The 25,171-nt window shown below is 55.3% G+C and overlaps 1 protein-coding gene across 1 annotated transcript in view; it reads left to right on the top strand.

The window, feature by feature from the left end:
- The first annotated feature begins 2,778 nt into the window (after positions 1-2,778).
- The window catches only part of AHNAK (AHNAK nucleoprotein), a 31,703-nt gene continuing 9,310 nt past the window's right edge, over positions 2,779-25,171 (top strand). The window contains 30 exon segments of the mRNA XM_031653640.1: positions 2,779-2,974; positions 14,038-14,135; positions 14,505-14,661; positions 15,424-15,611; positions 16,539-18,956; positions 18,958-18,980; positions 18,982-19,083; positions 19,085-19,262; positions 19,265-19,333; positions 19,336-19,800; positions 19,802-19,889; positions 19,892-19,983; positions 19,985-20,130; positions 20,132-21,194; positions 21,197-21,256; positions 21,258-21,783; positions 21,815-22,192; positions 22,195-22,378; positions 22,380-22,611; positions 22,613-22,649; positions 22,652-23,671; positions 23,674-24,069; positions 24,072-24,131; positions 24,134-24,173; positions 24,175-24,253; positions 24,256-24,738; positions 24,740-24,957; positions 24,959-25,036; positions 25,038-25,086; positions 25,088-25,169. Of these exon segments, the coding sequence (XP_031509500.1) occupies positions 14,505-14,661; positions 15,424-15,611; positions 16,539-18,956; positions 18,958-18,980; positions 18,982-19,083; positions 19,085-19,262; positions 19,265-19,333; positions 19,336-19,800; positions 19,802-19,889; positions 19,892-19,983; positions 19,985-20,130; positions 20,132-21,194; positions 21,197-21,256; positions 21,258-21,783; positions 21,815-22,192; positions 22,195-22,378; positions 22,380-22,611; positions 22,613-22,649; positions 22,652-23,671; positions 23,674-24,069; positions 24,072-24,131; positions 24,134-24,173; positions 24,175-24,253; positions 24,256-24,738; positions 24,740-24,957; positions 24,959-25,036; positions 25,038-25,086; positions 25,088-25,169 (8,911 nt within the window). The 5' untranslated portion in view covers positions 2,779-2,974; positions 14,038-14,135.

Here is a 25,171-nt window from a genome sequence, read left to right as displayed (position 1 = left end):
AGTGCAGTGGCATGATCTCAGCTCACTGCAACCTCCGCCTCCCGGGTTCAAGCGATTCTCCTGCCTCAGCCTCCCAAGTAGCTGGGACTACAGGCGTGCACCACCATGCCCGGCTAATTTTTGTATTTTTAGTAGAGACGAGGTTTCACCATGTTGCCCAGGCTGGTGTTGAACTCCTGAACTCAGGCGATCCGCCTGTCTCGGCCTCCCAAAGTGCTAATTTTTGTATTTTTAGTAAAGACGGGGTTTCACCATGTTGGCCAGGACGGCCTTGATCTCTTGACCTTGTGATCCACACCCCACTGGCCTCCCAAAGCGCTGAGATTACAAGCGTGAGCCACTGCCCCCGCCAGGATCATGGTTTTTTTTAGAGGGTAGGGTTGAGGTTAAACTTTCTCTAGCCCTCCAGTCTGGAATGGGACAAGAGCCAGTCCCCAGAAATACCCCCCCAGGTAATCTTGACACTCATACCCCCGAATGAAGTACCTAGACAGTGATCTCTGCTTTGGGACTGCTTCAAAAACCAACCCCTCCCTCCTGCCTTCTTCCCTGTTGACCAAGAGGGTGGCCAGAACAAACAATGGAGCAGATAAGTTGGCTCTGAGCCTGGGACTCTGGCCTCTGCTGTTTGGATCCTGGGGGGCCGATCTAGCCCAGTCCAGGCGAAGGCGCAGCGTCCACGCCTTTCCGTGCTCTTCTTCCTTTTCTGCGCCAGCAGCCCCCCAGGCCCCGTTAGCCCTTTTTGCAGCTACCCTGTGTTTCCAACCTAGGTGTAAATCAACTCCTGTTTTAATATGCACCAGGAACATTCGCTCTTTTAAGGAACAAGATGATGATTCCTTCCATAAAGTTAAAAATCCTTTGGTAAACTGTTAACAATGGTTACTTTTGGGGAGAGGGACTGTGATAGGGGAGGAGGGAGACATCTGTATTTTATTGTATTTTTTTTTTTCAGATGGAGTCTCACTCTGTCACCAAGGCTGGAGTGCAGTGGCACAATCTTGGCTCACTGCAACCTCCGCCTCCCAAGTTTAAGGGATTCTCCTGCCTCAGCTTCCCCAGCAGCTGGGATTACAGGCCGCACCACCATGCCCTGCTAAATTTTGTATTTTTAGTCGAGGCGGGGTTTCACTATGTTGGCCAGGCTGGTCTCGAACTCCTGAGCTCAAGTGATCCACCTGCCTTGGCTTCCCAAAGTGCTGGAATTACAGGTGTTTAAGGCATCGTGCCTGGCCTTGGGGTGTGTGTGTGTGTTTTTAAAGCGTTCCATAGTTCAAAAGTTTTAGATTTTTTTTTCTTTAAATAAGGTAGGTGCTAGGAAAGGGGTGCAGAACAAAATGGGGGAGAAGGTGATTCTTGGGAAAGTCTGAGTCTGTGACTGTGTGCTTGGGATGTGTTGTGGCGAGGCTGCCTCTGCCATGGGGTTGAGTCATTATCTGGGCACCTGTGTGTGTATATTAGAGAGAGCGAGAGAAAATGCTGGTGCCCAAGTCTCCGCTTTGTGTTTTCACATGTCTCTGCCTGTCTGGATGTCTGCACATGCGGCTCCACCTTTCTGTGTCCATTATATGAGTGTCCATGTCTGTGGCTCCTCTGGCTGTCTCTTCCCTCCCCCACGGTCTGTACTCTGTGCCGGTAACTGGACCTGGACACAGCCCCCAGGGCTGGCAGCAGAGTTGACTGCTGGGTATTTTTAGCCTGTAAACATGTTTGCCATTTCAGAGGACAGGGCCGAGCTGGTCTCAGCTCCAGCCCACTCATGATCTTGCAGCAAGGAGGGCGCTCCTGCCTGGGCCAGGTCTCCTCAGTTCCCCAGCCTGGGGTCTCTCTTTCCTAGCATTTGGGAAGGAGGGGAAACTGGCTTGGAGTGGGCAGTGGGTGGCCACCTAGGAGGGAGGATAAGAGGACTCATGCGGGAGAAGAGAAAGGGAGTGTGGAGGGGAGTGTGTAGCCAGAAGGCCCCCGCACCCCATCATTAAGCGTTTAATAAAATCTCGATGTAGTTAGAAGTGGCTGTGGGAAATGGCTGTAAATTGGGAGACTCAGCGTCCCGCAAGTGGAGGGCGGGGGAGGGGCGCGCAGAGAAGGAATGGGAGGCAGAGGAAGCGCAGGGGCTCCGGCTCCTGGGGGCGGGAGTCTGGAGAGGAAGGTGGGCGTTAGGTCCGCTTTCCAACGCCCCCAGGCCTCACCCCCGTATGCCCGCGGCCTGCGCAGCACCGCGGTGCACGGGGCACTGGTGACGCCGGCTCCTGGGGGTGGGAATCCAAGCCAGTTCTGTGCGGGTAGGGACGGAAGGGCCCCGAGAAAGAGGGAAAGCGAGAAATGGGCGCGGCTGCATGGAGCTTGGAAACCAAGCAAGTAGGCTAGGGCCTGGGATCTGAAGTGTAGTTCCCTAAGCTGAGAGAAAACTCAAAGGTCCGGATCAGGCTGACGGTCGCGGCTGAATCACCCAAGCCCCAGCCGCCTTCAGAGCCCCAGGCCCTTCCTGCAAAATAAGTTGATTCGCAGTTCCAGCTGTGAGGGCGAGCCCAGGGAGCCTGCAGGAGTTTCTTGCCAATGAAGCCACACATTGCACATGTTGGACAGCAGATCCAGGTCCGGGACAGGATAGGGGACAGTGGATGGGGGGAGGGGGGAAAGAACGTCCCCGCGTCCCCCAGCGGCCCCCCTCCCCAGCAGCCCACTCCCGGGTCCCTCCAGGGTCTGCCCCGCTCACCAGTCCTAGCCCCGCTCCGGCCCCGCCCGGCCCCGCCCTCTCCCCACAGCTCTGGGCAGACCCGCCCGCCCGAGCCGGAGTTACAAGAGCCGCCTCCGCGCACGGGGGCCCGGCCACTCGGCGCTGCTCTGCCGCGGGGACTGCACCGCCCGCCCTGCCAGACCCGCCCGGAACGGGGCTCGTCGCCGCCAGTAGCCGCAGCACCGCAGCCTCGGGCCTCGCGCCGGCTATGGCTGTGCCCCGGGGCTGAGCCCTCAGGTAGGGGCGCCAGGCGCACCGTGGCGCCATCGGGGTCCGGGGCACCAAAGGCGGGTGGGGGGAGGTGGGTTGCGGGGCTCCGGCAGGGCGCGTTGTTGGGAGTGTCACTGTGAAGATTCAAGCAGTTTGGAGCAAGCGGGGCCACCTGGGGAGGCGACGCGTCGCTCTCTGGGAGCGGAGTTCTGCCTCCGGAGTTGGGGCTCAAGTTGGTTAAAGTTGGAAAATCGCTTCGAAGCGCTTTGCTCCACTCTATTTCTACGGAGGGCGGACTGTTGGCTCCACTACACGCAGGGTGCTGTGTTCCGGGCCTGGTGGCCTCTGTCCCACCTCCTCTCCCTGCATGGGGCGGTGGCTCAGGGGCTGCTCCTTTCGTATCCCATGTTTACTGGAGGGGAAATTTCCGAGATCGCCGCCGCGCCTCCGCGACGCCGCGCCTCCGCGACCCCGCGCCGTGCGCCCCCTCGGCTGTCCTTCCGCGCTCTCTGCACCTCAGCCCCTAACCGCGTCCCGAGTCGTCCAGGCCCCACCCTGTTCTGTACCACCAGCCCCTCAGCCTCCTCCAGCTGCCCCGCCCTGGCCTTGCCCCTCTGTGTTCCCCGCTCCAGAAAACCTTCCTCTCGGGCCGCGGAGCCTGGAAGTTTGCAATGCGCCTCCCAGCGGGATGGGTGGGGAGGGGGACATAATTAGGGAGATTCCTACGCTGAGGTGGGCGAGGACGGGGGTGCTCTGCAGCGGCCCAGTCCTCGGGACCGCCCCTTCCCCTCGGGAGGCGGCGCTTTCCCCCACCCCACTCCCAAACCCGTCCGGGCGGGATGGCCCCCGCCCCAGCGCCTGGCCCGGCGCCAGCAGCCTGAGGAATGTGGTGGTTGGAGCCGGTGACTAATTCAAACCAGAACTCGGGGAGGAGTGGTGAGGGGCAAAGGGGAGGAGGAAGGGGCTGTGTGTGGGAGTTGGGGGCAGGAGCCGGGCTTGGCGTGGGAGGAGGGCTAAGCTGCGCTCGCCGGAACCCTGCGCTCCAGCGGTGCGCGCCAGGAGAGGGGGCCCGAGGCGAGGTCTCGCCTGGAGTTGGAAAGGCAGCGTGCTTAGGGTGTGTGCAGAGCTGTTATGTAAGGCTTTCCCATGCAAGGAGGGGTTTGCGGTGTGCGAGGGCCTGGGCCGCCCCTGGCAGGGCTGGTCGCCCCCCAGCAGTGCCGAGGCCGGGATGTGGGGGCGCAGTCCCTTGGCGGCGCTGACCATGAGGGGCCCAAACAGGGCTGGCTGTGCCTCTTGCTGGGAGGGGTGCGGAGGGGGCACATGAGTGTTTTCAGCTGTAGCCAAGCCCAGACAACCAGATGGGGAACGGCTCTGGCCCCTCTGCACAATGAGGCCACAGAGGGTTGTGTGCGATGTGTGTGCTTGCCGGTTTCGCAGGGTGTGGCTCCCGCCGCGGCGACCGTGGCGGTGAGGTGCTCCCAGGGAACGTGCGGTCGCTGCAGAGTGCCCTGCTCTGTGGAGGGGATTTGTGGGAAGGCAGTATGTGGGAGCCTCCCAAGTCAGTCAGGTCCTTAGAGAATGACCCGGAGTCTCCGGAGGAAAAGGGTCCTAGATACCTCCCTCTGTGTCTCCAGCACAGCGCTGGGCGCTCGGTAAATACAGGTTTCGAACCCGTCTTCATTAGAATCCAACCTCGGATTGTAGGGCTCCTGCTCTCTGCTTGCCCTTCCCAGCACAGCGTAGAGCATGGTAGGTGTTGGGTTGATTTTGTGGAATACAGTGAGGGGCTGTAGCAGGGAAGTTGAGAGAGTGGGGGAAGGCATTTAAGGGCCCCTGCACCTATACTGGCTGTAATTCAGGGGAGCAGATCTCGCTTTCATCCCCGCCCCATGAGGGAAATCCCAGGGGCAGGGTGTGGCACTCACTTCCTTTCAGAAGCTGAATGTGGGGAAGCTTCCTTCTCCTGTCCTTAGCGACAGGGGCTGGCCACCCCCCACCGCGTGGATGGTGGCGTGTGCAGAATGGGGAGGACAGGGGAGCCCCCGAGTTAAGGGCACCTCTTTACTCTGAGCTGTGAGCTGTGGGGTGAGGGAAGGTGGGAGAGGAGCTAGGAGGGTGGGAGTGGAGCTAGGAGAGGTCGCAGGATTTGGGGGCTGTGGGAATGTGGGTTAGAAGGTATCTGAGCCCCTCTCTAAAGCCTTTGTCCCTAAGAGGTTATGCACAGGGACACTGGTCAGAGAACAGGGACACATGGGGAGCCACATAAGTCATGCGGACTGATATGGAGGCCACCAGCAGCGATTCAGGGGTCCTGGTCTGGGAATTCCTTGAGGAGCCGACCCCTCGGAGCTGAGGACTTGTGCCAGCCAGACATGGTCCAGGGCCTGGGGTGGGACACAGGGACCTGTTGAGGGAGAAGGTCCAGCGTCAGCCCAGGGCAGGGAGTCAGCTGGGGGTCCCTGGAGTCATCTTAGCCCTTGGGAAGTCCTGGGGAAAGGTGGCAATGCTGCCAGGCTGGATTCTTTTGCTCGACTTGGAATTGGCGGGTGGGTCCTGGCAGAGCCGGTCACCCTGAGCCTGAGGAGCTGGTTTGAGGGGTTGGGGCAAAGCCGTGGGGGCGGAGGGGTGTGTGGGGCTCTGGGGTGTGGTCACCACCTTCTTCAGAACTTGGGAACCGCCTGGAGACAGACAGAGAGACAGACCGGGAGAGCTAGTCCTACTCCTCACGGAACGGTGTGGCTCTCTTCCCCACCATTCCGGAGGCCCCAGAGTTTGTCTCCCTGGAGCTGGGCTGTGCACGCTTAGGTTTGAGGAAGGGTGATGGCCGCTGGGGAGGATTTAGAATGTGCCGCTTGGGCGGTGGCAGTGGCGGGGATCTAGGGCCTTCTTCCTTCTCTTCGTCCCCGGGTTCATCCGGGCTGGCATTTCCCTGGGCTCAGGCCATCCGGTGGGCTCTCAAGGCTTCCTGAGCACGAGCAATTTCCAGCATTCCTGGGTGTGTCCAAGGGAGCGTGGGGCCACAGGAGGATTCCGAAGGAATGAAGCCCCTTTTCCTCCCTGCTGGCCTTAGTTCCCACCAGGGCTATGGCTGGGCTGTCCCTGGCAGTCTTAGGTAGGTCACTGTTAGCATTGCAGGTGTTGTCCCACTGTGGCTTTAGGTCCTTGTGACCACATGTCACAGCGTGTGTCTCTGAGTGAGGTGTGTGTCATTGCCTGTGAGAGTGTCCCACTGCTTGTGAATGAGGGTCTTCCCCTTGTGGCGTGCCTGGATGTGTCACCTCTGCCGGCATTGTCGTGGGGCTTGGAGGCAGAGGATGGCAGTGGCATTCTGCGCTGGTGGTGGAGGTTTCCTGCGGCCCGCAGGGGTTGTAGGTAAGGACTGAAGTGAGTTTCTCGGTCCTGGACAGGTCCGCACCCGCGGTTTGTGTCCAGGGGCCTTTGGGAGGTGGAGGCCAGCCTTGGGGGTGCAGGCCCCAGCTGAGCAGGTTAAGGAAGGCACTGCGCACGGCCTGTCAGGGAGGGGCATCCTGCCTGGTCCCCCGGGGCTGGAGCGGAGGTTCTGGGGGAAGGGGAAGTGCCTGGAGCTGATCCCGTCTACAGCTACGTGTCCTGGCGGGGCCGGGGGCAGATCTTCGGCAACATAGCCAGAGCGGCCTGGCCCCACGCCCCTGCAGTAGCGTGGTCCGACCGCTGGGGGGAGAGCAAGCAGCGCCCTCCCCAGATCCCGGCCTTGGGTGGGGCAGACAGGCAGCTCCCAAACTGTAATCTACCCCATAGGGCAAGGCCAAGCGTTCTGCTCCACCCCGTCTCCTATAGGACGCCACCCTCAGAGTTGGTGTCTTAATCCCAGGGGTCCTGGGTAAAGGCCCACACTTCCCTGCTTCTGTGTCCAGGTGTGGGGACTCCCCACTGGATAATATGCTGTCCCCAGCCCCCTTTCTCAAGGAGCGCAGAGAGTCCCTCCTGGCCAGGGAGGGAAGAGGGAATCTCCGTCTCTGCTGGACGTGAGAGCCTGGAGCTTCAGGGCTTCCGAGCTCACTGGAGCATGGGAGGGGGCTGTGCGTGGCCGGGGTAGAGAGAGATGGAGAAAAGCGTCACAGCAGAGTCAGAAAACAACCAGCTGGCTGCAGTCGGGGTGTAGGGGCTGCCCTGGAAGTCAGCATGATGTGAGGGGCCAGGGGAAGGGGGTGATGGGGAGGGGAGGGCTGGAATGACAAAGCTGGGAAAACTTCTCCTGGTGGGAGTTGTGACTGGACTGGTGCCTCCCTGTCCTAAGGGCAGGGAGCAGGGAGGAGGCCAGGCAGGTGCACACACAGAGGGGGAGGCGCAGGCTCAGGGGACATAGGCACCAGGTGAACAGGTGTAGGGGCCTCCAGGACAACTGTCTGTTATGAGCAGGTGAAGGCTGGCTGGGGCTGCAGGCTGCCCTGGGTTGTGTAGAGTGGAGAATGGGGCCGAGGGTTTCCGTGTGTGTGTGTGTATGTGTGTGTGTGTGCGCGCGCTTGTGTGCCTTTCTCTGAAGGTGCCCAAGTTGCATGTGTCTTGCAACATGTTCATCTAATTCTTCCTGGTAATTCCACCTCCCAAATCTGCCCCACCTCCCTGCATGCTGCCCAGAATCAGCTAGGTGGGTTTGTAAAAGTCCTCAGTGCTGGCTTAGACTCTGAGATGTCTGCGCACTTCTGCTCCAGTTAGAATGGGGCATAACGTTTTTTCCTAAACAAGCCTGGCAGCTGCATCCTTGGGGGACCATTGGAGGGTCAGGCCCTGGAAGGGATGTCAACCCTGTGTTTCTCCTTGTTCCTTTGGAACGCGGGTCTGCGTGTCATGACTGTCTCCATCTCCTAGAAGTGGAAATGCTTGTCTTGCTCTGCCCGCCTCTAGCATGAGTCTGGTGCCTCCAGCATGAGTCTGGCCTCTAGCATGAGTCTGGTGCCTCTAGCATGAGTCTGGTGCCTCTAGCATGAGTCTGGCCTCTAGCATGAGTCTGGTGCCTCTAGCATGAGTCTGGCCTCTAGCGTGAGTCTGGCCTCTAGCATGAGTCTGGTGCCTCTAGCGTGAGTCTGGCCTCTAGCGTGAGTCTGGTGCCGGTTGAGCCCCAGGAGATGGTTCTTTTGTCTCCCACCTGCTGGGGCCCAAGAGAAATCTAGGTCAAAGTGAGTTGGGTGCTGGGCAGCTCAGGATCCTGACCCCCTCGGGCCCCAGCCTCAGTAAGCCCCAGAAGCAAAAGGCCCCTCATATGCAGAGCCCTGGGATGCCTGGGACCGTCCATTCTGGGTCTGCAGCCCACAGCTTGGGCCGGGTTGAGGCTGGAGTGTGGGGAAGGGGGTTTGGAGGTCTCTGCATCTTCCTGTCGTTGTCCCTCTAGCTCTTACTCCAGTGTAGGTCTCTCTTCTGTGCATCTGCCTCTGTGGGTTCTCCTGTGTGTCATCCTGTGTATTTCCTTGTACCTTCATCCCTCTGCTGGGCAAAGACCGTTGGCCTTGGGGGTCAGAGACTCCTGGGCTTGCATTTCCACTCTCTCACACTTGGGCAAGTAGTGTTATCTCCTGGGCCTGTTTCCACATCTCTGAAGTAAGGATATTAGTTCTTTGCACATAGCATCATCATTTGGGGGTTGAATGAGAACCCAGGCATGGGATGTTGCCAACAACACCGTCTGTGACACACAAGAATGCTCTGCAGAATTCTCTTTCTCGCTACTTGTGTGGGGGTTTTTTTTTCTTTCAACACGAGCTTTCTGTTCCTCTTTGCCTCCTGATGAGTGTTTATGAGAGCAGAGCATACTGTCTTCTGGGCGTGTCTTTCTGAATAGCCTCCCTCTCCTCCTGGTTCCAAATGTTGGGGGCTTCCCCTCGGGTAGGGTCTCTGACTCTGGGCGTGAGTCACGTCGTTCCTGGGATGAGGACTGCTCCTCTTTTTTTTTTTTTTTGAGACGGAGTCTCGCTCTGTCGCCCAGGCTGGAGTGCAGTGGCTGGATCTCAGCTCACTGCAAGCTCCGCCTCCCGGGTTTACGCCATTCTCCTGCCTCAGCCTCCCGAGTAGCTGGGACTACAGGCGCCCGCCACTTCGCCTGGCTAGTTTTTTGTATTTTTTAGTAGAGAGAGGGTTTCACCGTGTTAGCCAGGATGGTCTCGATCTCCTGACCTTGTGATCCGCCTGTCTCGGCCTCCCAAAGTGCTGGGATTACAGGCTTGAGCCACCGCGCCCGGCCAGGACTGCTCCTCTTTGGCCTTGTGTGTGTGGTGGGTTGATTGACCCACGTGCGTGCCGCCGTGCTGGGTGGAAGTTTCACTGTGGCTGGTGCCCTCCCTACCACGGATGGGGTGATTTTCTTCCCCTCGGAGGGTTGCCCCCTGTGTCCCGCCTATGCTGGGTGGATGCCTAGTCGTGGGCCCCTGTGGTGTGTATCTTGTCCTCAGGTTTGGTGCATTTGGGCACAGAGGCCTGTGGCCTGTCTCTGGGGGAGTGTGTGTATCAATTCCTGCCATCTCCACACTGACGCTGGCTGCAGGGCTGTCTCTAGCTGCTGCAGCAATTGGCCTGGTTTCCATCCTGGCTGTCTTTATACTGGCTCGCCATGGGAAGGGGTACTGTTCTCCGAGGGCAGTGGAGGAAGGAGCTTCCTCTGGAGGTCACCCCTGGCAGAGGCCATCTGCTGGGGTCAAGAATCTGCTTCCTGGAGTTCTCCTGCTTCTACTTGGCGTCGTGCCCAATTGCAGGGTATGGGCAGAGCCCTGCTGCTCGGCACATCCTCTTTGCAGTTTTGAAGTGACAGGATGGGCTGTTCTCTCGCTGCTTCTGGCCTGAATTATAGCCTGTCCCACGGTGTCAGGCATGCGTGCTCTCACCTTTGCAGCTGGCGTGGCCTCACCATCTCACTCTTTTCTGCCCTCCAAGCAATATTCTGCCTTAGGGAGTCTCCACTCTGGCCCTGCTCCTTCTTTTTTTATTTAAAAAAATTAAGTTTTTATTTTTTATAGAGATAGGGTTTTGCCATATTGCCCAGGCTGATCTCAAACTCCTGGGCTCAAGCGATCAGTGTGCCTCGGCCTCCCAAAGTGCTGGGATTACAGGCATGAGCCAGTGCGCCTAGCTCTGCCTCGTTTCTTCCTATCACGAGGGAGGCTGTGGGGTGGACCACCGGGCTGTGTGCTAGCAGGCTCTGGGACTAGGGCCCCAGCACACTCCCATTCTCTCATTTCTCTGGACCTTACTTTCTCCATCCTTAAGTAACAGGCAGTGCCGTCCCATAAAACTCTCGGCAGTAGGGGAAGTGTTCTGTGTGCATGCTAATATAGTAGCCAGTAGCTACATGTGACTGTTGAGCTCTTGAAATGTGGCTAGTGCAGCCAATGAGCTACAATTTTAATTTAACGGAATTTTAATTGATTAAATTTAAATAGCTACATGTAGCTGCTATGTTGGGTGGCATGACTCTAGGTCTCTCCTAGCTCTGAAGGCTTATGGCACTTGGCTGAATCATGCAGAATTCCCCAAAGCTCCAAAGACACTCTTTTGGGTAGCAACAGGGCAGAGCCCTCAGCCTCTGGGGAAAGCCTGACTTAACCTAACTTGTGTGGGAGGAGAAGACAGGGCCACCTGGGCTTGAGACAGGCTCCAGAGGGGGAGGAGAGACTGAGGGCTGGGACCAAACGTGGAGAATGGAGAAAGGGGAACCCCGGCTACATAGTATCCCACGCTGCTCCTTCACTATTCCCTTCAGTATTTCCATGCCCCTCCTCGGAACTGAATGGCCCAGGTCAGATGGGAGGGGAGTCCTTCCAGGCTGTGCCAGGACAGCAGGGCCAGAGCCAGAGCGGGCAGGGTGGTTGGCAGCCCCACCTGGCCGGGAAGCCATTGGGTGCCCTGCCAGGGCCAACCTGCAGCCTCGGGTCCAATGGCTCCCGTCCTCATGGGCTATTGGATCGCTTGTCTGCTTAGGATGGTTTCTCTCCTCCTCAGGAACCACGTGGGTTGAGGCAGGTAGCAAATCTGTCCTGGGCCTCTAAAGGGACTTCTGCCCTGGGACTCTGCCTGAGGCACTGGCAGGGAAGCTAACTGCCTGTCTGCAGGGGAGCTCTGGTTCCTCTGGCACCTGGGGATCTGGCCCAGGAGGCACTTTGTCCTTTGGGTTTTAGGCTCAACCCTTTGCAGGTCTGGAGCTGTTGCAGCCAGCTGCAGTGACTCACTGGGGAGGGAGGGAAAAAGGGAGGGTGGGGCCGAGGTGTGGGCGAGGGTGATCTGGCCCAGCTAGCTCTCTTCCCATCGCTGGCTGCTGGCACGGCACCAGGATGCTGGGGTGAGCAAAGGGGCCCTGCTCCAGGAGGAGGACAGGGGTGTCTGGGCGATATGAAGGGGTGGCTTCAGTTCTGTCTGAGAGATGAAGTCTGGAATCTTTTTTTCCCTCCCTGCCTCTGCCCGGCTCCTTTTCTGCAGGGCTAGCTGCTGAGCACTGGACACTGGGAGAGAATGTGCCATTTAAGCCCCAGCTTTGCTGTTTCTGGGAAGGGTCAGAGTGATTTCCCGTCGCAGCCTTCTCTGCGGCCGGAAGGGAGGAGGTGTTTTCCCCAGTTTGCACCTGAGCCCACAGGCTCAGAGTCTTTGCTCACCTTGTAGCCAGCACCTGTGTTGACAAGGAGACACGTCGTCCACACCGTGTTGTCAAACGGGAGGATGGCTGTCGGGGGCTGGGGTCTGTGTTTCTCTTTCATCCGTGTTGTGATCTGCCTGAGATAGGAACTGCTAAGTGCCCACAAATTCCTAAGAGACACAGTCTTGTCCTCAGAGGTCACCTCTAGCGCCTTCAAGACCCCATGTACATTTCATTTCCCCCAGAAAGCTCCCAAGCCTTCTGGAATATTCTGCGGCAAAATCGGTCACAGCTAGTGCACCGTGCTCATCTGATGTGTGTCTGTGACAGAAACTGAGTCTTAAATCTCCCTGTCCGGCACATGGGTGCGTGAGTGACGTGAGGTCACCGTCTAATGCGGCGTATGATTAGGTGCCGGGCCCAGCTGTGTCCATCCCTGGCCGGTTCCATCTGCAGTGCAAAGTAGAGTGTTGGGCATAGGGAGGCAGCCGGTATACGTGCATTGATTGACTGTTGATACTTTTTGGATGTAAACAGCTGTAGGCGGGGCTTTGGGTCAGGTTCCCCATGACTTATAGTGTTCCTCACACCATTTCAATTGGTGGCCACTGCCGCCATTTTGTGTGGTGGCTGTAGTCCGTGGCCCTGTGCGGAGAGAGTCCTGCCTGGTATCTTTCCAGGGCGCCTGCAGATGACAGCTCATCCTGTGGCTGGAGGGCGAATTTATTACTAAATGCTTGCATTTAAAGGGGCCTGGCTCAGGGCCTGGTGTGGGCAGCCAGTGGGCCTGGACTCACCCTGGGCCAAGTCGGGCTCATCTGGGCTCTAGCCTCTAGGGCTTTGGTGGTGCCTGGTGGGGCTGGGACCTCCTTTGTTCAGGCAGCTTCCTGTGGCAGGGCTCCCAGAGCTGCCAGCTGGTGAGGCACCACCTTGGTCCTGGGGACTGGGTGAGACCAGGTGACCCGAGTCTCTGTCTCTGAGGGAGGTGGAACACTGCCATTCCTCCTTGGAGGCAGCCTCTGAGGAGGCTCCCACCTGTTACAAGCGGCAGACCTGGGATGGGGTAGGCAAAAGAGTTACAGACTTGGTGGGCCAGGCGCGGCGGCTCACGCCTGTAATCCCAGCACTTTGGGAGGCCAAGGAGGGTAGATCACGAGGTCAGGAGTTCAAGACCAACCTGGCCGAGATGGTGAAACCCCATCTCTACTAAAAATACCAAAAATTAGCTGGGCGTGTTGGGTGTAATCCCAGCTACTCAGGAGACTGAGGCAGAGAATTGCTTGAACCCGGGAGGGGGAGGTTGCAATGAGCCGAGATCATGCCACTGCACACCAGCCTGGGCTACAAAGCGAGATTCCGTCTCAAAAAAAAAAGGAGTTACAGACTCGGGTCCAAGCCCAGCATAGTTGTGCTGTCATGTGTACCCCGGGTAAGCTGTTCTCTCAGAGACTCAGTCTCTGTCTGTGAAGTTGGCACAGTAACATCTCCCTCTTGAAGCTGTGGTTGAGAATGTGGGTCGAGGCCAGGCGCGGTGGCTCCTGTTTATAGTCCCAGCACTTTGGGATTGTTTGAGCCCAGGAGTTCTGGACCAGCCTGGGCAACATGGCAAAACCCCATCTCTCCAAAAATACAAAAATTAGCCAGTTGTAGTGGCACGTGGCTGTGGTCCGAGCTACTTGGGTGGCTGAGGCAGGAGGATCACTTGAGTCCAGGAGGTTGAGGCTGCAGTGAGTTGTGATCGCACCCCCGCACTCCAGCCTGTGTAACAGAACCAGACCCTGTCCCAAAAAAATAAAACGAGGCCGAGTGCGTGGCTCACGCCTGTAATCCCAGCACTTTGGGAGGCTGAGGCAGGTGGATCACGAGGTCAGGAGATCGAGATCATCCTGGCTAACACGGTGAAACCCCATCTCTACTAAAAATACAAAAATTAGCTGGGCATGGTGCATGGTGGCGGGCGCCTGTAGTCCCAGCTACTCAGGAGGCTGAGGCAGGAGACTGGCTTGAACCCGGGAGACGGAGCTTGCAGTGAGCCAAGATCTACGATTGCATTCCAGCCTGGGTGACAGAGCGAGACTCCATCTCAAAAAATAATAATAATAAAGAATAAAAAAGAAAAAAAGAAAAAAATAAAAAGAATATGGTGAGAATGTGCATGTGAAGCGGCTCCTGCCGGCTGGTGTTCATTTTTTTCTCCTTTATTGCCTCCATTTTCACAGATGAGGAAATGGAGGTTCAGAAAAGTGAAGTGTCTTGGCCAGGGTCCCACAGCTAGAAGGAGGCAGAGCCAGGATCTGACTCCAAGTCTGGCTCCTCTGAAGTCCCTTTCTGCTATGCCAGGCTGGAGAGTCATGGACGAGTGGAATTGATGGCGGTGGTGGGGGTCGGGGTTGTGAGCTGGCCTGGGTAGCAGAGGACCCGGCTGTCCCTTGGGTGGGGACTCGGAGCAAGCTGACTGCTGACCGGAGTGTGAGCATCATCATGAACTTTCCCCTAGGTTGTGACCGAGATCCTGACGAGAGAGACTGAGGGGAAGAGAGGAAGGAGGGGCGGGCTCCTGGCAAGGCATTTGCTCCTGAGCGGAATCCTGCAAAGGTCAGTAGGTGGGAGAGGCAGAGAGAGGCGGAGGTGATGGGATGTGGGGAGGGTGGGCCCCGTGTGGATGGGAGGCTGGGGCTGTGGGGGACAGGGATGAAGGACTGGCTGCCGCTGGGGCCAGTTGCCTCTGCTATCTCATTTCCATCTTCTTTGTTATGCCTTGGGAGAACTTCCACAGTGGAAGGACGTGAGACGAGGTAACCCATCCCCAACACCTCGCCTGGCAGGTGAGCCGGCTGCAGGGGCAGGCACGTTGCCGAGGGCCCCACTCCTGGAGTTTATAGTACCGGAGATCGCTAGCTTTCCCGTGCCCTAACGTCCTCCCACCCGCACTGACCCCAGCTCCATTTCCTCACCTCATCCCAGATGGAGAAGGAGGAGGAGACAACCCGGGAGCTGCTGCTGCCCAACTGGCAGGGTAGCGGCTCCCACGGGCTGACCATCGCCCAAAGGGATGACGGCGTCTTTGTGCAGGAAGTGACGCAGAACTCCCCTGCGGCCCGCACTGGGGTGGTCAAGGAGGGTGAGTCTCCAGGGTATGGACTGGGTGCTGGAGGTTGGGGGGTCAGTAGGGGTGTTGGAGGGAAGGGCAGGGAGCAGGCAGAAGTGGGCGAGTGGCTGCCGAGGGCCTGTTCCCAGTGGCATCAGGATGGGCGGTACCCAAGCCCTGCCCTCTCTTGGCCACTCTGTGTCTGTCACTTGTGGTCCTCAGGGGAGGCAGTTGTGTGGGGTAGTGGACACCTGGTCCTCAGATCTGACTCCACCACCCACTAGCTCTGCAGATTTGGGCAAACGAGTTGGCCTTGCTTTTTTTTTTTTTTTTTTTTTGAGATGGAGTTTTGCTCTTGTTGCCCAGGCTGGAGTGCAATGGCACCATCTCAGCTCAGTGCAACCTCCGCCTCCTGGGTTCAAGCGATTCTTCTGCCTCAGCCTCCAGGGGAGCTGGGATTACAGGCATGCGCCACTACACCTGGCTAATTTTGCATTTTTAGTACAGACGGGGTTTCTCTATGTTGGTCATTCTGGTCTCAAACTCCTGACCTCAGGCGATCCGTCCGCCTCGGCCTCCCAAAGTGCTGGGATTATAGGCGTGAGCCACCGTGCCTGGCCCCCACAAATTGGCCTTTTTAAGCCTCAGTTTCCATGTCTGTACAATGGGTATTACCACGCCCACCTTGAGGGTGGTCATGAGATCAAGTTAGTTCAGTGCCCAGTGTGTGGTGGCTATGTGCGATTTCCCTGAGGCTCTTTGGGCCTTACCTGCTTCCTGCTCTTCCCTGCTCAGGGGACCAGATTGTGGGTGCCACCATCTACTTTGACAACCTGCAGTCGGACGAGGTGACCCAGCTGCTGAACACCATGGGGCACCACACGGTGGGCCTGAAGCTGCACCGCAAGGGGGACCGCTCCCCCGAGCCTGGCCAGACCTGGACCCGTGAAGTCTTCAGCTCCCGCAGCTCTGAAGTGGTTCTGGTGAGTACCTCGCTGGCCCATCTGTGCCCTGAGCTCCCCCGGCCACGCCAGCCTGCTGACCCCACTCCTGAGCCTCCCATCTGCCTCCGGAGCCTCTCTTTTTGCTCCTTCTCCTCCTCTCACCTGTCTTCACTCGCTTGATCTCTTGGCCACCCTGTTTCTTTCTGCTTTCATGTGACATGTGGCTGTGCTGCCCCTAAATGTCTTCAATGACTCTCTTCAGAGCGGCCACAGTGTGGGAACTGACTTGTGCAGCCCGGCCCTAGATGCTAGGAGGAAGGTTGGCTGTTTTGCAAGAGCCTTTCAAATGACTTCACAGGTGCCCAGCTCCACCTCACAGGCACCATTTTTCTCTCTGCAGAGGCCTGATACATTCTGTGGGTCAGACGCTGGACAGCAAAGTGCCTGTGGGGACATTGTTCCTTCTCGTGGCTTGTTTATTTAACAAATAATGGGTCCTCAAAGTGAGACTGTTAACCCAAGCACAATCAGTCTTAGGCTCAGCAAGTGCTTTCCAGGGTACAAGGGCCTCTGAGAAAATTCCCCTCCTGGTTAAACAAACGAGCCAGTGCGTTGAGAGTTGGGAGCTGAAGGGCCCGGTCTCTTGGGAGGTCTCCCTGGCACAGGCCGATTTGAATCTCTAACTGAATGGAAATCCTTCCAGTCCAAGAGTATACCTCCCACTCCCTCCCCATGGTTTTTGCTTCCCGGTATGACCTCCGGAGAATTTCTGATTTCCTCCTGTGATGTGACTGTCAACCCCTTTCTTTACTCCCTTGTGCTGTGGCCCAGGAGGCTCCATGGACCTCTGTTTTGGTCCCAGCTTCTCTGGGAAACAGGCAACGTGTTGTCGGCTGGGCTGTGGCCGGGCATTTGCTAACTCAGGCAGACTCTGCTGCAACCTCTGCCCGGCGTGTCTTTCTGCAGAGCGGGGATGATGAGGAGTACCAGCGCATCTACACCACGAAGATCAAGCCACGGCTGAAGTCGGAAGACGGAGTGGAAGGAGACCTTGGGGAGACCCAGAGCCGCACCATCACGGTGACCAGAAGGGTCACAGCCTACACTGTGGATGTGACCGGCCGGGAAGGAGCCAAGGACATAGACATCAGTAGCCCTGAATTCAAGATCAAGATTCCAAGACATGAACGGACTGAAATCTCCAATGTGGATGTGGAGACCCAGTCTGGAAAGACCGTGATCAGACTGCCCTCGGGCTCGGGGGCAGCCTCTCCAACGCCAGGCTCTGCTGTGGATATCCGAGCAGGGGCCATTTCTGCTTCAGGACCAGAGCTCCAAGGCGCTGGCCACTCAAAGCTCCAGGTCACCGTGCCTGGGATAAAGGTGGGAGGCTCAGGTGTCAATGTCAGTGCAAAGGGCTTGGACTTGGGTGGCAGAGGAGGGGTCCAAGTTCCAGCAGTGGACATTTCATCTTCTCTTGGGGGTGGGGCAGTAGAGGTGCAGGGCCCATCTCTGGAGAGTGGTGATCATGGCAAAATTAAAATTCCCACCATGAAGGTGCCAAAATTTGGTGTCTTGACAGGGCCTGAGGGCCAGACGCCAGAGGCAGGGCTGAGGGTTTCTGCACCTGAAGTCTCTATGGGGCACAAGGGCGGCAAGCCAGGCTTGACTATCCAAGCCCCTCAGCTGGAAGTCAGCGTGCCCTCTGCCAATATTGAGGGCCTTGAGGGGAAGCTGAAGGGGCCCCAAATCACTGGGCCATCACTTGAGGGTGACCTAGGCCTGAAAGGTGCCAAGCCACAGGGGCGCATTGGGGTCGACGCCTCTGCTCCCCAAATTGGGGGTAGCATCACTGGTCCCAGTGTGGAAGTTCAGGCCCCTGACATTGATGTTCAGGGGCCTGGGAGCAAACTGAACGTGCCCAAGATGAAAGTCCCCAAGTTCTCTGTATCAGGTGCAAAGGGAGAGGAAACTGGGATTGATGTGACACTGCCTACAGGTGAAGTGACTGTTCCTGGGGTCTCTGGGGATGTCAGCCTGCCTGAGATTGCTACTAGTGGGCTGGAAGGAAAGATGAAAGGTACTAAAGTCAAGACTCCTGAAATGATTATTCAGAAACCTAAAATCTCCATGCAGGATGTGGATCTGAGCCTTGGGTCTCCTAAACTGAAAGGAGATATTAAGGTTTCTGCTCCTGGGGTGCAAGGTGATGTTAAAGGCCCTCAAGTGGCAGTTAAAGGCCCCAGAGTGGACATAGAGATCCCAAACCTAGAGGGAACCTTGACAGGCCCCAGGCTTGGCAGTCCTTCTGGGAAAACCGGAACCTGTAGGATCTCTATGGCAGAAGTAGACTTAAACGTGGCCACACCTACAGTGAAAGGGGGTGTAGATGTTACACTCCCCAAAGTAGAAGGGAAAGTCAAAGTCCCTGAAGTTGATGTCAAAGGCCCCAAAGTGGACATCAGTGCCCCAGATGTCGAAGCACATGGCCCAGAATGGAACCTGAAAATGCCCAAGATGAAAATGCCCACGTTCAGCACTCCAGGAGCCAAAGGGGAAGGTCCAGATGTGCATATGACTCTACCCAAAGGAGATGTCAGTATTTCAGGGCCCAAGGTCAGTGTGGAAGCCCCAGATGTCAACATAGAGGGTCTGCGGGGGAAGCTTAAAGGCCGCCCTGATGTTAAGCTGCCTGATATGAGTGTCAAGACACCAAAGATCTCCGTGCCTGATGTAGATTTGCACGTGAAAGGTACAAAGGTGAAGGGAGAGTATGATGTAACTGTACCAAAGCTTGAAGGAGAACTCAAAGGCCCGAAAGTGAACATTGATGCCCCAGATGTGGATGTTCATGGCCCAGACTGGCACTTGAAGATGCCCAAGATGAAAATACCCAAATTCAGTGTGCCAGGGTTCAAAGCAGAGGGCCCAGAAGTGGATGTGAACCTGCCCAAGGCTGATGTGGACATTTCCGGGCCCAAGGTAGATGTTAGTGTTCCTGATGTGAGCATTGAGGGACCAGAAGGGAAATTGAAAGGGCCCAAGTTTAAGATGCCTGAGATGAACATCAAAGTCCCCAAGATCTCCATGCCTGATGTGGACTTACATTTGAAAGGCCCTAACGTAAAGGGAGAATATGATGTCACAATGCCAAAGGTTGAAAGTGAGATTAAAGTTCCTGATGTTGAACTTAAAAGTGCCAAAGTGGACATCGATGCCCCAGATGTGGAGGTTCAAGGTCCAGACTGGCACCTGAAGATGCCCAAGATGAAAATGCCCAAGTTCAGCATGCCTGGTCACAGAGGGCCCAGAAGGGATGTGAACTCTGCCTAAGGCTGAAGGATATCCAGGACCGCTGTAGATGTTATTCCAGATGTGAATATTGGAAGGACCTAGCTGAAAGCTGAAGGCCCAAGTTCAAGATGCCAGAGATGAATATCAAGGCCCCCAAGATCTCCATGCCTGATGTGGACTTGCATATGAAAGGTCCTAAAGTAAAGGGAGAATATGATGACAGTGCCATAGCTGGAAGGGGACCTGAAAGGCCCAAAAGTAGATGTCAGTGCCCCAGATGTTGAAATGCAGGGTCCTGACTGGAACTTGAAGATGCCAAAGATTAAAATGCCCAAATTTAGCATGCCCAGCCTCAAAGGAGAGGGGCCAGAATTGGATGTGAACCTGTCCAAAGCTTAATGTGGGATATTTCTGCACCCAAAAAAGTAGATCTGAGGCTCAGATCTGAGCCTGAAGGACCTGGGAATAGCTGAAAGGCCCTGCTTCTAAGATGCCTGAGATGCACTTCACAGCTCCTAAGATGTCTCTGCCAGATGTTGACCTGGATCTTACAGGACCCAAAATGAAAGGAAATGTAGATATTTCTGCACCAAAGATAGAGGGTGAGATGCAGGTTCCAGATGTGGACATCAGAGGTCCCAAGGTAGACATTAAAGCACCAGATGTGGAAGGCCAAGGCCCAGACTGGAGCCTGAAAATACCCAAGATGAAAATGCCCAAGTTCAGCATGCCCAGTCTCCAGCTGGGTGAGGGCCTAGAAGGGATGTGGAACTGTTCTAAGGCTGACATTGCTGTCTCAGGACCCAAGGTGGACATTGAAGCCCAGATGAGCCTCGGTCCAGAAGGGAAACCAGAAGGTCCCAAGTTTAAGATGCCTGAGATGCACTTCACACCCCAAGATCTCCCATGCCTGCTGATGGACTTACACTCCTTAAAAAGGCCCTAAAGCCAGCGACGTGATCTGTCCGCTCGGGCGGCAGAAGGCAGAAATGAAAGCGCCAGATGCCGACATCAGCCGACCCAGCGGACACTGATGCCCCCGGATGGATACCATGGCCCAGACTGGCACCTGAAGGAGCCCAAGATGAAAAATGCCCGGTTCAGCATGCCTGGCTTCCAAAGCAGAGGGCCCTGAAGTGGATGAACCTGGCCTGGCTGACATTGATGTTCCCAGGACTCCAAGGTGGATGCTGGTCCCAGATGTGAGCCTTGAGGGCCCGGAAGGAAAGCTGAAGGGCCCTGGAAAGCCGAGATGTTTGATGCACTGTCCCTAAGATCTCCATGCCTGATGTGGACCTGAATCTTAAGGGGCCAAAACTGAAGGGAGATGTGGATGTGTCCTTGCCTGAGGTAGAAGGTGACATGAAAGTGCTAGATGTTGATATCAAAGGGCCCAAAGTTGACATTAGTGCTCCAGATGTGGATGTTCATGGCCCAGACTGGCACCTAAAGATGCCCAAGGTGAAAATGCCCAAGTCTCAGCATGCCCGGCTCCAAAGGAGAGCCCTGAAGTGATGAAGCTGCCTAAGGCCGGACTCCTTTGATGTCTCAGGACCCAAGGTGGATGCTGATGTTCCAGATGTGAATATCGAAGGTCCAGACGCAAAACTAAAAGGTCCTAAATTCAAGATGCCGGAAATGAATATAAAGCCTCAGAAGATATCCATGCCAGATGTGGGTTTGCATTTGAAAGGTCCTAAAATGAAAGATTATGATGTTACAGTTCCAAAAGTAGAAGGAGAGATAAAAGCTCCCGATGTTGACATCAAAGGCCCAAAAGTTGACATTAATGCACCAGATGTGGAGGTTCATGGCCCAGACTGGCACCTGAAGATGCCCAAGGTGAAAATGCCCAAGTTCAGCATGCCTGGCTTCAAAGGAGAGGGCCCTGAAGTGGATGTGAACCTACCCAAGGCTGACATTGGTGTTTCGGGACCCAAGGTGGACATTGATGTTCCAGATGTGAATCTTGAAGCTCCAGAGGGAAAACTAAAAGGCCCTAAGTTCAAGATGCCAAGCATGAATATACAGACACACAAAATCTCTATGCCTGATGTTGGGCTTAATTTGAAAGCTCCTAAACTGAAAACTGATGTAGATGTTTCCCTTCCCAAAGTGGAAGGAGATTTGAAGGGTCCTGAAATTGATGTGAAAGCCCCTAAGATGGATGTGAATGTTGGTGATATTGATATTGAAGGTCCAGAAGGGAAGTTGAAGGGCCCCAAGTTTAAGATGCCTGAGATGCATTTCAAGACCCCCAAGATCTCCATGCCGGATGTGGACTTACACTTGAAAGGCCCCAGAGTCAAAGGGGATGTGGATGTGTCTGTGTCCCCAAGGTAGAAGGTGAAATGAAAGTGCCGGATGTTGACATCAAAGGACCCAAAGTGGGACATTGATGCCCCAGATGTGGAGGTTCAAGGCCCAGATTGGCATCTGAAGATGCCCAAGATGAAAATGCCCAAGTTCAGTATGCCCGGCTTCAAAGCAGAGGGCCCCTGGCGGATGTGAATTCAAGCAAAGGCTGACATTGATGTGTCTGGAACCAGTGTGGACATTGATGCTCCTGATTCGGATATTGAGGGACCAGAAGGAAAGTTGAAAGGCTCCAAATTTAAGATGCCCATGTTGAATATAAAAGCTCCCAAGATCTCCATGCCAGATGTGGACTTGAATTTGAAGGGACCCAAACTGAAGGGAGAGATAGATGCTTCTGAGCCAGAACTGGAAGGTGATCTCAGAGGGCCGCTAGTTGATATCAAAGGGCCTTCTGTGGGAGCGGAGGTGCCTGATGTTGATCTGGAGTGTCCTGATGCAAAGTCGAAAGGGCCCAAGTTTAAGATGCCTGAGATGCACTTCAAGGCCCCCAAGATCTCCATGCCTGATGTGGGACTCTTTGCCACCTGGTGCCACGCGAGTCAGCGATGGATGTGTCCAGCCTGCTGCAGAAGGTGAAATGAAAGTGCCAGATGTTGACATCAAAGGACCCAAAGTGGACATTGATGCCCCAGATGTGGATGTTCATGGCCCAGACTGGCACCTGAAGATGCCCAAGATGAAAATGCCCATGTTCAGCATGCCTGGCTTCAAAGCAGAGGGGGCCTCGAAGGGAGGAATCCTGCCCAAGGCTGATGTTGATGTCTCAGGACCCAAGGTGGACGTTGAAGTTCCAGATGTGAGCCTTGAAGGTCCAGAAGGGAAGCTGAAGGGCCCCAAGTTTAAGATGCCTGAGATGCACTTCAAGACCCCCAAGATCTCCATGCCAGATGTGGACTTACACTTGAAAGGCCCCAAAATCAAAGGGGATGTGGATGTGTCTGTACCAAAATTGAAGGAGATTTAACAGGCCCCAGTGTGGATGTGGAGGTGCCTGATGTTGAGCTGGAGTGTCCTGATGCAAAGTTGAAAGGCCCTAAATTTAAGATGCCAGACATGCACTTCAAGACCCCCAAGATCTCCATGCCGGATGTGGACTTACACTTGAAAGGCCCTAAAGTCAAAGGGGATGTGGATGTCTGTACCAAAATTGGAGGGAGATTTAACAGGCCCCAGTGTAGATGTGGAGGTGCCTGATGTTGAGCTGGAGTGTCCTGATGCAAAGTTGAAAGGGCCCAAGTTTAAGATGCCTGAGATGCAATTTCCCTAAGACCCCAAGATCTCCAGGCATGCCGATGTGAACTTCTTAAACTTGAAAGGCCCCTAAAGTCAAAGGGGATGGATGTCTGTGCCTACAGTAGAAGGTGAAAATGAAAAGTGCTTGTGATGTTGACATCAGCGGGCCTAAAGTGACATTGATGCCCCAGATGTGGATGTTCATGGCCCAGACTGGCACCTGAAGATGCCCAAGATGAAAATGCCCAAGTTCAGCATGCCTGGCTTCAAAGCAGAGGGCCCTGAAGTGGATGTGAACTTACCCAAGGCTGACATTGATGTCTCAGGACCCAAGGTGGATGTCGAAGTCCCAGATGTGAGCCTTGAATGTCCAGAAGGGAAGCTGAAGGGCCCCAAGTTTAAGATGCCTGAGATGCACTTTAAGACCCCCAAGATCTCCATGCCTGATGTCGATTTCAATTTAAAGGGACCCAAAATCAAAGGAGATGTTGACGTTTCTGCCCCAAAGCTGGAAGGAGAGTTAAAAGGTCCAGAATTGGATGTCAAAGGTCCCAAATTAGATGCTGACATGCCAGAAGTAGCTGTGGAAGGCCCAAATGGCAAGTGGAAAACTCCTAAGTTCAAGATGCCAGATATGCACTTTAAAGCTCCCAAAATCTCTATGCCAGACCTCGATCTACACTTGAAGGGCCCCAAGGCAAAAGGAGAGGTGGATGTAGATGTTCCCAAATTGGAAGGGGAACTTAAAGGGCCACATGTGGACGTCAGTGGGCCAGACATTGACATTGAGGGACCAGAGGGCAAATTGAAAGGCCCTAGGTTCAAGATGCCTGATATGCATTTCAAAGCCCCCAGTATTTCTATGCCGGATGTTGACCTAAATCTCAAAGGACCCCAAATCAAGGGGGATGTAGATGTGTCTGTGCCTGAGGTAGAAGGTAAAATTGAAGTACCAGATGTGAACATCAAGGGCCCCAAAGTTGATGTAAATGCCCCCGATGTCCAAGGTCCAGACTGGCACCTAAAGATGCCCAAGATGAAAATGCCCAAGTTCAGCATGCCTGGCTTCAAAGCAGAGGGCCCTGAAGTGGGTGTAAACCTGCCCAAGGCCGACATTGATGTCTCAGGACCCAAAGTGGACATTGAAGGCCCTGATGTTAACATTGAAGGACCAGACGGAAAGTTGAAAGGGCCTGTCTAACATTGCCAAGCATACTTGAAACACTGTCCCGAAGATCCCTGGGCAGCCCGACCTTGACTCCGCATCCGAAAAAGGTCCCACGGCCAGGATGCTCTCCGCCCAAAGCGGAAGCCAATCACATCCCAGCCGACACCCATCCAAGCGATATCGATGCCCCAGATGTGGGTGTTCAAGGCCCAGACTGGCACCTGAAGATGCCCAAGGTGAAAATGCCAAAGTTCAGCATGCCTGGCTTCAAGGGAGAGGGCCCAGATGTGGATGTGAAGCTGCCCAAGGCTGACATTGATGTCTCAGGACCCAAAGTGGACACTGAAGGCCCTGATGTTAACATTGAAGGGCCGGAGGGAAAATTGAAAGGGCCTAAGTTCAAGATGCCAGAGATGAACATCAAAGCCCCAAGATCTCCATGCCTGACTTTGACTTAAACCTGAAAGGCCCCAAAGTAAAGGGTGATGTGATGTTTCCTTTCCTAAAGTGGAAGGTGACTCCTTGGCGTGAAGTTGATATCAAGGGTCTAAAAAGTGGACATTGACGACCTGATGCCGATGTTCATATTCCAGACCGGCACCCAAAAGACGCCCGAAGATAAAAATGCCCAAGACTGCACTTCCAAAGGAGGGTCCAGATGTGGATGTGAACCTACCCAAGGCTGACCTTGATGTCTCAGGACCGAAAGTGGATGTTGAATGTCCCGATGTGAATATTGAAGGACCTGAAGGAAAGTGGAAAAGTCCAAAGTTTAAGATGCCTGAGATGCATTTTAAGACTCCAAAGATATCCATGCCGGATATTGACCTGAATCTCACAGGTCCAAAAATAAAAGGAGATGTGGACGTTACAGGCCCTAAGGTAGAGGGAGATCTGAAAGGTCCTGAAGTTGACCTCAAAGGCCCCAAAGTGGACATTGATGTCCCAGATGTTAATGTTCAGGGTCCAGACTGGCACCTGAAGATGCCCAAGATGAAAATGCCCAAGTTCAGCATGCCTGGCTTCAAAGCAGAGGGCCCAGATGTGGATGTGAACCTGCCCAAGGCTGACATTGATGTCTCAGGACCTTGGGGTATGGGACATTGAAGGCCCTGATGTTAACATTGAAGGACCAGACGGAAAGTTGAAAGGGCCTAAGTTCAAGATGCCAGAGATGAACATCAAAGGCCCCAAGATCTCCATGCCTGACTTTGATTTGCATCTGAAAGGTCCCAAGGTGAAGGGCGATGTGGATGTTTCTCTGCCCAAAGTGGGAAGGCTTAACTTCATGGGTTCCCGGGCTGACATCAAGGCCCCAAAGGACATTGGATCTGGATGTGGATGTTCAAGGCCCAGACTGGCACCTGAAGATGCCTAAGGTGAGACGCCCAGTTCAGCATGCCTGGTTTCAAAGGAGAGGGCCCAGATGTGGATGTGAACTCTGCCTAAGGCTGACATTGACGTCTCAGGACCCAAAGTGGACATTGATGTTCCAGATGTGAATATTGAAGGTCCAGAGGGAAAG

Source organism: Papio anubis, chromosome 12 (genome assembly GCF_008728515.1).
Source record: "Papio anubis isolate 15944 chromosome 12, Panubis1.0, whole genome shotgun sequence".
In the NCBI taxonomy this organism is placed as follows: domain Eukaryota; kingdom Metazoa; phylum Chordata; class Mammalia; order Primates; family Cercopithecidae; genus Papio; species Papio anubis.
The sequence above is the reverse complement of the archived record's forward strand: the minus strand, read 5'-3'. Positions and strand labels throughout refer to the sequence as shown.